The sequence below is a fragment of the Coptis chinensis genome, chromosome 7, assembly GCF_015680905.1.
Source record: "Coptis chinensis isolate HL-2020 chromosome 7, ASM1568090v1, whole genome shotgun sequence".
Classification (NCBI taxonomy): Eukaryota; Viridiplantae; Streptophyta; class Magnoliopsida; order Ranunculales; family Ranunculaceae; genus Coptis; species Coptis chinensis.
Window position 1 is genome coordinate 88,815,662 of NC_141462.1, and position 12,081 is coordinate 88,827,742.

Consider the following 12,081-nt stretch of genomic DNA (forward strand, 5'->3'; position numbering starts at 1 on the left):
CCGAAAACACAATATAGCTGTGACTTGTGGGGTTATTGCCCACTTTTTTAAACTATTGAGTTATAATAACAGAGATGCTACTCTTTATGCTAAACCCGGAGGTGAACGTATCATATGTTACGAAGGTAAAAATAATGATGACCACTGGCGTAAATATGCTATCCGCGTAATTGGAGGCGAGTGGAGTAATGTTACCTTTGATGATAGTCAGAAGATAATCCGGTCTGGCTTTTCATTATCAAAAGATAGAGTTGATGTTGAACTGCCGTCTCTAACTACTAAAGAGCTAAATGCCGTGACGGCTCTTATCGCACTCTCAATCTCTATGAAACGTCCTGCTTCCATAGTTCCAGATCTGTTGTTAATCTCTGAGTACCTTACTATGTCCCCAATGGAGTTGCGAGCGTTGGAACCCGGAGTTGGGTATATGGGAGGGAATCCTGGAACTGCTATTACTTTGTACCCAAAGGAGGCCCTTGTGCAAAAGGAGGTCCTTGCTCTTATGTCCAAGCCAGATCCGAACTTGAAGAAAAGAGCTCGAAAAAACAAATAAACCCCCTATCGAAGTTGTCAGGTATGCGAGGGTTAGTAAGCCGAAGGTGACTGAGGCTACGAAAAAGAGTCTCACTGCAAGAGAAAGGGTAAGAGAAGTTCCAGGAACTGGGGGTTCTTCCGATGCCATCATTATTTACAAAGGTGAAGGCCTCAATGGGACTAAAAGTCTAGACGACATTCCATCCTCAAGAACCAAGGTTACGATGGAGACACCCAATTTGCAACTTCCTCTTCATGAGCCGGATGTAGAAACGGGCATTGAGGGAAGAGAATAATGACATTTTTTTCTTGACCGATATTGAGAGTTTGGACCTCGTGCAATCCGATCTGGTTGAAAGTATGATATCTAATGCCAACCAAGGTCCGTCCACGAAGTCAAACAAAAGGAGGGATCATCCACCAATTACTCAAGTTGTGGACGTTCGGGTGGGGAAAAAGAGCAAATCAACATCTTCCAACTCTGGAACAGCTCCAAAGCCATTCGTTCCAGTTCCTAGAGTACTGGGATTATCAGATCATCCATTGATTACTGACCAAGATACTCTTAAGGATCCTAGAGTTGCTATAGGATTGATTGAATCGATGACGCTACCCAAAGAGAAAGCTAAACATAAAAGAGTACTCCACGCAACAACGGGCCTGGAACGAATGTGTCGGCATATGATGAATGTAATTCGCAATAACTCTTCATTGTCTTTTTCTGCGTCTATATGCGAGTTCCGAATACTAACTATAGTATTCTCAACACTGCAGGCTAGCATGGATGTATCTACAACTTTCGCTCTGGTGCGTAAGAACCAAGATGAAATTGATAAATTCACAAAAGAGAAAGCTGACCTGACCAAGGAACTCCTCGTTTCTAAACAAATGATTAAAAGATTGGAGAGTGATAATGACATTATGGAGAGTCAAGCCAATGAAATTGCTCAGGTCAAAGCTTTCGAGAAAAAGCTTAGGAAGACCAGATATAAGAACAAGAGTCTTGAAGAAGACCTCGAATTTACTAAGTTCGAACACCAGGAGGTCCTTAAAGTAAAAAACAATCTGATTGAATGAGCTGCCCATTTCGATGGCCTTCGCGAGGCATGGCAAGCTGACCGAAGTCGTCTGAATGGTGAGATTGCTACATTGAATAATTTAAAGATGCATTATGAGGACAAAGCCACAACCTTGCAAGGAGAAATGAACCCTCTAAAGTTCGAACTATTCGAAGCTTGTAAAAAGGCAGCATTGGCAGAATTGGAGCTAACCCACTCTCGGTTGGTGAATACAGAGTTAGGAGAATCACTAAACAAAGCTAATGCGGAGCTTGAGCTGTTGAGAGCTCGACTTTCCTCATCCTCTAATTCTGTGACTGCCCTAGTGCCGATTCCCGAAGCTTTTGAAGGGAGTGCGAAGGAGATAACCGAATTTTACACCGAACTAGTTGATGTAGTCAATACCGAACCATACAAGAATGGCATCTCTTCCGCCTGTCGCGTGTTTGACATTCCTGAATCAGAATACGATAAGCGGTATGATGAAAAACTCAAAAAAGTTTGGGCATCCGGAACCGTCTCTCCTGATGATGACGTCTTGTATCCCGACCTAGAGGTTGATGTTGACGTACTTCAGGTGAAGATGGAGAATGATCTAGCCTTGCAAAAGTATCAACATGGGTCGGAAGTGGAAGGTTCAAAAGGGGAAGGTCCGGAAGAGGAACATGGTGTTGATGCATATGGAGAGGAGGAATTGGCAGAGGGATCAGGAACTGTAGTGCCAACCTTGGCAACACTCGCATCAACTCCCGAAGGATTAGCTCCTGAAGACACGTGATTAGTTCCCTGTAATTCCTTAAAATGCCATTTGAGTTGTAATCAGCTTATCTATCATTAATAGACCTTTGATTAGCTATACTTGAGTGTTTATTTTTAAGTCAAATTTTGCTAAATTCGTTGAAAAATAATCAATTATCTAATGCCCCAAGTTTATATGGGACAATAAAGAAAGATTATGTAGGAAAGTAGGGTATACCCCCGTATCTATTCCTGTGAAGACCGTAATGTTGGAAAAACTAATGCATAAATCAACACTTATAGACATAAGGCATTAGAACTGCGCTTAGCTAGATAAAATCCAAGCTAAGTGTAAACTTTCTTAAGCACACACATGGAACAACATATGAGATCTTTCACTCATTATCCAAAGAAAGCTTTCTTAAGGTTCTAATACAAGTTTGGCCAACATGTGGGATCTTGCACCCAACATCCAAAAAGTATCTCAGTATAAAAATAATAAAAGAAACAACACTCTGAAAAGAGAAAGATAATTTCTATTAAAAATACTTGCAGAAATTCGCAATGTTCCATGGGTAACACTCTAAAAAAGAGAAAATAACTACTATTGAAAATACTTGCGCAAGTTTGCAGTATTCCAAGGTTTAACAAAAACTTCACCATCCATGGATTTAAGATAGTAACTACCATTGCCAACTATCCTATCGACGATATACGGACCTTCCCAATTAGCTCCTAACTTCTTAGGCGCGGGGTCCATACGGATGACCAAATCCCCTTCCTTGAAAGATCGAGGTCGTACCCTTTTATCAAAAGACATTTTCAGTTGGTGCTGATAAGATGCCAGCCGTAAGGTTGCAGATTCTCTTTTTTCATCCAACAAGTCTAATTCTCGACAAAGAATTTCTTCATTGTCGAGGGTGAGTACTAAATCTAACTTCTGGGTAGTGACCCTCATCTCAGTAGGAAGGACAGCTTCGGTACCATAAGTGAAAGTGAAAGGTGATTCGCCAGTCGAACGTCGAGGAGTTGTTCGGTAAGCCCAAAGTACTTTAGGCAACTCCTTAACCCACAATCTACTTCTCTCCACGAGATTCCATTTCAAATTATCCAAAATAACGCGGTTAGAAGCTTCCGCCTGACCGTTACCTTGAGGATATCCAGGAGAAGAGAAAAGTTGCACAATGCCCCAATCTCGACAAAAAGCTTGTGTTTTGGTGCCCTGGAATTGTGTCCTATTATCCGAAAGGATGACGTTAGGTAATCCGAACCTGCAAATGATATTGTTCCAGATGAATTTCGTGACATCAACTTTCCTGATATTCGCTAAAGGAACTGCCTCTATCCACTTAGTAAAATAATCTATTGCAACTAAAAGGAACTTCATGTTGCCAGGAGCTATAGGTAGAGGACCAACAATGTCCATTCCCTATTGAGCAAATGGCCACAGAGATGCCAGAGGATGGAGCTCTTCGACTGTAACATGGATGTAGTTAGCATGTCTCTGGCAAGCATCACACCTCCGAACATAAGGGTCTACATCTTTAAGCATATAAGGCCAAAAGTACCCCTGTTGGAGTATCTTGAGTACCAAAGATCTGCCCCCAGCATGATTTCCACATTCGCCCGAGTGTATCTCTTCAAGTAGAGTATGAGCCCCGACATGAGTAACACAACGCAGGTGAGGTCCTAAGTAAGACTTCTTGTACAAGTTGTCACCAACAAGTAAATAACATCCCATTTTGGCTAACAACTTCTGTGCTTCTGTCTTCTCTACCGGAAGAGTGCCATCTAATAGATAAGAACGATACGGATCCATCCAGGTCCCCACTGGAGCTTGCAAAATTGGAGCCACAAGACAAACTAATTCTCTTCCAATACTAGGCGCTGACTGATATCCGACGGGAATTGAACAAGCTTCGATATCCCCAAGTAAAGAAGCTAAGTAGGAAAGTGAATCGGCATGCCTGTTGTCTAGCCTAGGCAAATTTATGAAATTTAGATCTTCAAAATGAGAAGTAAGAGATCTAACCAACTCCAAATATTGAGCCATACGAGGGTCTCGAGCTTCGTAACCACCCTCAATCTATTGTACAACTAATTGAGAGTCACTGAATACTGTGAGATGTCGTACTCCTAAGTTTAGTGCCATAGACAAGCCCGCTAGCATAGCTTCGTACTCAGTTTCGTTGTTAGATGCCTTGAACCCCAAATGCACTGATTTTTCTAACTTAGTGTTATCTGGAGTCAAGAGTACCGCACCAATACCTGCTCCTTGGTCATTGGAAGATCCATCTACGTACGAACAACTTTCAACCTGGGATATGACTCCAAGGTCGAACTTGACTATGAGGAAGTGAGTTAGGTTCGTCTAACTCCATGAAAGCAGGAGGTGACTTTTCCGAATCTGCTACCATTGCCGAGGTTGAGGTATCTAGAGGAAAATCGATCAGGAACTCAGCCAAAGCTTGCCCCTTCTCAGAAATTCTCGGCACATAAATAATGTCAAATTCCCCTAATTGAATGGACCATTTCAAGAGACGTCCGGCCCTATCTGGTCTTGCCAAAACCGACTTCAAAGGATACTCAGTGATGACTCTGATGGTGTGAGCTTGGAAGTATGGTCGTAGCTTCTTAGCAGCAAAGATTAGAGCTAGAGCTATTCTCTCAATCTTTGGATATCGTGTTTCGGCATCTAGGAGGGATCTACTAACAAAGTAGACAGGCTTTTCAATATTCCTCTCATCAATTCGTACTAATATGGTGTTGATGCCATGCTCGGAAGAGGCCAAGTATAACCCTAAAACGTCTCCTTGCTTCGGTGTGAGGGGAGGACAAATAATTTTTTAGGTCCTTAAAAGCCATCTCACATTCGTCGGTCCAATCAAAGCGTATATTCTTCCTTAGTAACTTGTACATAACCTGACACTTATCCGAACTTCTACTAATGAACCTGTTAAGTGGGACAAGACGCCAAACCTACCGTTGTACTCTTTCGGAGACCTTGGAGAAGGCATATCAAGAATAGCTTTGATCTGGTCTGAGTTAGCTTCAATTCCACGTTTAGTAACCAAATGTCCTAAGAATTTCCCAGAGGTAACACCAAAGGTACATTTAGCCGGGTTAAGTTTCATACGATGCTTCCTCAGGATCTGGAAAGACGCACGAAGGTGTGCAAGATGATCAGACTTTTGTTTACTTTTGATCAGAAGGTCGTCGACATAGACTTCGACAAAATCACTAATATGATCTTTGAACATCGTTGTGACCAAGCGTTGGTACGTTGCCCTGCATTTTTTAAACCAAAAGGCATAACCCAATAATAATAGGTTCCCTGTGCCATGATGAAAGTAGTATGCTCTTGATCAGGAGGGTACATGAGTATCTGGTTGTAACCCGAAAATCCGTCATAGAAAGAGAAAATCTCATGTCCTGCAGTGGCATCGACCAACGTGTCAATACGAGGAAGAGGAAAACAATCCTTCTTATAGTGCTTGTTCACATCCGTATAATTAACACACGTACGCCAATTCCCATTCTTTTTCTTGACAGCGACAACGTTAGAGATCCAAGTGGAGTATGTGATCTTTCGTATGTACTTGGCCTTAAGCAATTTATCCACCTCTTTGTTGATAGCCTTAGTACGTTCGGGACCCATCTTTCTGAGTTTCTGCTTAACTGGCACGATGTTCGGATCCAAATTGAGCTTATGGCAGGTTATGGAGGGATTAATTCTAGGCATATCCTCATAACTCCAAGCAAATACATCTCGGAATTCTTGTAAGAAACTTATCAACTCTTCTCTAGCCTTCGGGTCCAACATGGTGCCAATTGAGACAAGTCGTGGTTCGGAACCATCTACTATATGTCTACTTCGTCAACTGTTTCCAATGTTGGTGGAGTCCTCCTCTCGTCCGGCCCTATAGAATCTAATAGAATTACATCCAAATGTGCCAACACTATGTCTTGAGAGGGAGACTCATTCTGTAATTGCTATTTGGCGGGTATCAAACCTGCCCCCAGTGTTATTGGAGCAGTTCCGGAACCATTTTTTAAAAGAGCTGCGTAGCATCGCTTGGAAGCTTGTTGATCTCCTTTGATCACCACGATATTGCCTTTGTGAGGGAACTTTAAGGCTTGATGATAAGTACTTGGAACCACTTTCAAGCGATGAAGCCAACTCCTACCAAGAATAGCATTATATTGCGTAACTCCCCTGACAATTGTGAAGTTGACATTCAGAGCACCGTCGGCCGCCAGCTTTGATCGTCAATTCAATCTCTCCTATCATCGGCCATGTCACCATTAAATCCATACAAAGAAGATTTCCGCGGACGGTTCCGTTTCTAGAATCGGCATTTGTTTGAAAGCATGATAGTAAAGTATATCTGCAGAACTCCCAGGGTCGATGAGGATCCTATGCATATCACACCCAGTAACTTCTAAAGACAGAACCAATGCATCCGAGTGTGGAAAGAAAACCCCTTTAGCGTCGTCATCAATGAAAACGACTATGGAGTTGGATTCTTTGGTCGGTTTGGAAGTGAGATTGTTAATGATGCGCAAATGCTTTGCCTGTCTTTCCTGGTACCTTTGCCCTCTACTCAACTCATCAAATGGGTGTTTGGAATTGCCCCCAGCGATCGTGTGAATCACTACCTTATCCGTTCTTGTCTTTACATTGTGTACATTGGTGTCAGGAATTGCGGCAGTATTCTGAGTTAGAGTACCCTTATATTCATCTAGTAAACCTCGGTCTACGAGATCCTAAATCCCATGTTTAAGAGACCTACAATTCTTAGTTCCATGACCAGCCTATTTAAGGAACTTACAATACACGTTAGTATTCCTAGCTCTAATAGCGCCGGGCTTCATCTTTGGAGGGTTCTTTAACATGTTTTTATTCTTGATGGCGTTAAAGATGTCCTCATAAAGGTGAGTTAAAGTGGTAAAGTCTCTATCCAGCGGGGGTAGTTGCTCACTTCCTGACGTGTCACCAATCTTCTGCCTTTTAGACTTATCTTGATAGGAATTCCTGTCGACCGACTTGTGCTCTGACTGTGGTTCCTCGGACTTCCTATCATCATAATGACTAGCAGAGCTCCTACCAACAGGAGCGAAGGTGACATTGGTTATCACTATTTTATGAGAAGATTCCCTATCCAATTGGTCTTCTTCCAGTTCCGCATACTTATCGATCCGAGCCTGTAACTCTGTCATGTTCGTAGGCTTCTTTTTCTTCAAGGACATGTATAGACTAGAAGTGGGATCTAATCCTTTTCTAAAGGCCACAATGGAGAGGGTCTCATCGACATTGTCAACATGCAATTGAACCTCGTTAAATCTTTTGGTGAAATCTCTAATACGCTCATCCATCCGGATCTTCATGTCAAATAGTGCATCAGCGGTTTTAATGTAGGGTCGGTTACAACTTAATTTCGCAATAAAATTGATGGATAACACCTTAAACTCATGAATTCTGCCCCTGGGCAGCTTCGTGTACCAAATGAGTGCCGAGTCTGTCAAACTTGAAGCAAAATACCGGCACAAATAATGATCTTTCTTAGAAAGACCCACCATTGCTTGACGATAACTGAGCACATGAGAGACCGGATCTCCTTAACTTTGCCATTAAATTTAGAGAATTTCGGTGGTTTATAATCATGGGGGGATGTATCCACTCATAACATGTCGTGAAAAAGGAGTTCCAATGTCTCCCTCGATTGCTGACTGAACAACTGACTCATCCATCTTGGTTGGTTTCGAACCTTGTAGTTCCTCCAGTATTTGCGCCTTAAGCTGTGCAAGAGTAGTCAGTTCATGAATTGGAGTTCTCTCGTTGTTGTACCTTAGACCTGGACTCTCGTAGTTCTCATCTCGATGATAACGTGGTTCAGGTTTCCAAGGTTGGGTGGAGGAGTTTGCAAAACTGGATCGGGGAACTGAGGGATTCCAAGGTAATGAAGATTCCCTTGGAACTAAAAGTCTTCTTCATACCGAGGGTGGCCTTGATAGTTGTGGATTCCTGGCAAACACATTCGGACGTCCATCCCTCGTACCTCGAGAACTTAAATACCAAGAGAAGTCCATTCCGTGTGAACTCGAGTGTCGGGTTAGATCCAATTCCAGATTATAATCCGAATCTGGTTGGTCACTATGATACCCACTGAAGTAAGGGATATAAGGCGTAGGGACGTAGCCCTCACCATGGTCGAGACTTGGTGGCCGGAACTACCCCCTCGAGTTTCCATCAGTAGGCAACACCTTTGGAGGTGAACGACCCTCCTTCGTGCGGTAGTAGTCTTGGAAGAAACGCAAACGAGCCTCCTATCGACCACGTTCGGCCATCACAATATCCATAACGACTTGGTTAGTTATGGCAGATTGGGGAGTATCGTTGTTGGGCTCATCTTCTACATGTCCTTCCCCAAAACGTTGAGCTCCGCTACATTTAGATTGTCTTTGAGCAGTAACATGTGGGTTATTGATCTCATTATTCCCCTCATTATCTTGATTTGCATTGGCTCTTGTAGTAACCATGATTTTGAATCAAAGTGAAGAAAAGAAGATTTTTTTTTAAGAACAAAAAACCCAAGAAAAATTGGTGGATAGGATAACCTAGAACTGAAAAAAAAAAAATCGACCAAGAAATCAAATCAATTCTGTATGGTTTCCCACAGACGGCGCCAATTGTGTGATGATTTTTCCTAATCTAGAAATACAAATTTTTTGTTGATGATCAAAGAACAGTGAGAAGTATTGGATCAAGAAGAAGAAGAGATGTAGAAGATGATGAGTTGAATCACGTTCTTTAATGGCTGCCTATGTATCTTGTCAATAGGAATCAAACTCAAAGCGTAGTTCAACTATTCTATTTATAAGAATAGATGAAGTTTCCCAATTAGTGTTTAACTAGGAGACCGTCTCTTGTTAAGTCTCATCTTGACTCTTCTAGAAGCCTTATGTTTCCCAAGTCAAATAGGTCTCATTTATAGATTTAAACAATAGAAAAACATGTTTAGGTTCGGAGTAGTAGTTAGAGCTCTGAGCCTAGTAGTTGAGTTCCAGATTTGGAGCATAGTTAGGAGTTGGTTATATGAACCTACTACTCCAACTAGTTCCAAAGCCCACGAACCTGGTCTGAACCTAGTAGTTGAGTTCCGGATTTGGAGTTCATAGTTAGGAATTGGTTATACGAACCTACTACTCCAACTAGTTCCAAAGCCCACGAACCTCCTTTTCTTGTCTCACTTCCGAACCTAGGAAGTGTCTTACTTTCGAACCTAGGAAGTAAGAAGATTTGGACTTAAGGTACGTTCTGGTACTTTCTACCCACACTGAGACCATATCCGAGCCTTAAGAAGATGCTGCCACATGATATATATCTATTTGCTAAAATATACACACACAGTAACCATCCAAAATTTGCAATTGCAAATAATAATCATAGTCCCATAGACAATTTGATAATAGAAAGCTTCACCATCTATCAAGTTCTCCGAAGACACAAACACATGAATAAGTTCTAGTTGTATACGATCTTATATGATATCCTAACCAAACTTGCTAAATTTTGTTTTTTTGTTTTTTTTTTTACTTTTTCAGTATTGAATAATGATGGAAGTATATTGACTCCTCTTGGTGAGGTTTAAGAGAACTTGGTAATATGGAGAATAATGATGGAAGTATATTGACTTTTCTTGGTGAGGAATAAAAGAACTTGGTAATAGGGAGAAGCTTTCCTTTCTAGTTTGAGATAGCGCAAGGTTTTTCCTAAATTTTTGTAATTAGTTTTAGTGTTGTGAAAATATGGGAGTCTCTGTGAATACACTAAAAAATAGAGCCAAGATGGTATATATATATATATACTAGCTTTCGAACCCGTCCTACGAACGGGTGTCGTTATATTAAATTATTCTAAAATATATTAGCAACTATTCATAGCTATAAGATATGGACTTATATTAATCACTTGTTCAAATTTCTTGCACCACTCTCTATAAAAAGAAAGCACCAAATCTTGGTAAAACGCATCGATTTATTTTCGTTGTTATGTTTAATAATAGAAGTTTGATTGAAATTTTGTGAGAATGCCCAATGTGGTGAAGATGATATTGAAGCTACTTAAATAGCAAAGCATTTCCAATCATAATAAAATAATTATAATAAATATTACTTAAAATGCAAAACTATACTTGTCGAGATTTTATATTCTCTCTATATATAATACAACTATATTTCGAGGTTAGTTCAATGCATATACATAAAGTTTCCGATTTTACGTTAATTATTTTTTTAGGCTAGTTCAATATAGTTGGATCTAGTTTTCAATTTCCCATTAATTATTCTTTGAGGTTAATTCAATATAGTTGTATCAAGTTTCTAATTTTCCGTTAATTATTCTTTGAGGTTAGTTCAGTGCAGTTGCACCAAGTTTACAATTTCCCATTAGTTATTCATTAAGTTTAATTCAGTACAGTTTCATCTAGTTTTCAATGTTTCGTTAATTACTCTTTGAGATTAGTTAATTGTATTTGCATCAAGGTTCCAATTTCCCGTTAATTACTCGGTTAGTTTAATACATCTGCATCCAGTTTCTTATTTCTCGTTATATATTTTTCGAGGTTAGTTCATATCTAGCTTCGAATTTCTGGTTATTTATGCTTTGAGGGTAGTTCGATGTAGTTATATCCGGTTTTCAATTTCCAGTTAACTATTCTTTGAGGTTATTTCAATGCATTTGTATCCAGTTTCTTATTTTCCATTAAATATTCATTAAGGATATTGCATCCAATTTCTGATTTCCCGGCCTGTTAGTTAATCTATGATTTTAGTTTAATACAGTTGCATCCAATTTTCAATTTTCCGTTAATTATTTTTTGAGATTAGTTCAATGCAGTTGCATCTAATTTCCGATTTTCCGTTAATTGTTTTTCGAGGTTAGTTTAATGCATTTGCAACAAGTTTTCGATTTCTCGTTAATTATTTTTTGAGGTTTGTTCAATGCAGTTGCATCAAATTTATGATTTCCCGTTAATTATTCATTAAGGTTAGTTCAGTGCAGTTACATCCATTTTTTGATGTTTCTATATTCGTTAATTAGTCTTTAAATTAGTTTATTGCATTTGCATCCAGTTTCCAATTTCTCATTATTAACTCTTTGAGATTAGTTCAATACATCTGTATCTAGTTTATGATTTCTGATTATTTATGCTTTGAGGTTAGTTCGATTTAATTTCATCCGGTTTCTGATTTCCTGTTAACTATTCTTTGAGGTTATTTCAATGTATTTGCATCTAGTTTCTGATTTTCCGTCAATTATTCTATGAGGTTAGTTCAATGCAGTTGCATTTGGTTTTTGATTTTATGTTAATTATATTTTGAGGTTAGTTCAATGCATTTGCATCCAGTTTCTGATTCACCGTTAATTATTATTTGAGGTTTGTTTGATGTATTTTTGCATACCATTTCTGATTTCCCGTTAAATATTTTCTAAGGATTTGCATCCAATTTCTAATTTCCCGTTAGTTATTCTTTAACGTTAGTTTAATGCAGTTGCATCCAGTTTCCGATTTCTAGTTAATTACTTTTTGAGTTTAGTTTATTGCATTTGCATAAAGTTTCCGATTTTCCGTTAATTACTCTCTGAGCTCAGTTCAATGTATTTGAATCCAGTTTTCGATTTCCTTTTAATTATCCAATGTGGTGTGTATGTAATACCTGATAGGGTTATATACTAAAAACATTACTT

At 39.6% G+C, this 12,081-nt stretch overlaps 2 protein-coding genes across 2 annotated transcripts; both read right to left on the reverse strand.

Annotated features, from left to right (window-relative positions):
* Positions 1–3,759: 3,759 nt before the first annotated feature.
* Positions 3,760–4,625, reverse strand: LOC147489745 (uncharacterized). The gene is made up of 2 exons (XM_086574721.1): positions 4,599–4,625; positions 3,760–4,416 (listed from the first exon to the last, which is right to left on the reverse strand). Exons 1-2 carry the CDS (start codon positions 4,623–4,625, stop codon positions 3,760–3,762), a joined length of 684 nt encoding a protein of 227 aa, XP_086430847.1.
* A 2,010-nt stretch (positions 4,626–6,635) lies between these two features.
* On the reverse strand, positions 6,636–7,910 carry LOC147489746 (uncharacterized). Its single transcript, XM_086574722.1, has 2 exons — positions 7,163–7,910; positions 6,636–7,087 (listed from the first exon to the last, which is right to left on the reverse strand). The coding sequence occupies exons 1-2, from the start codon at positions 7,908–7,910 to the stop codon at positions 6,636–6,638; spliced, it is 1,200 nt and encodes a 399-aa protein (XP_086430848.1).
* Positions 7,911–12,081: the final 4,171 nt, after the last annotated feature.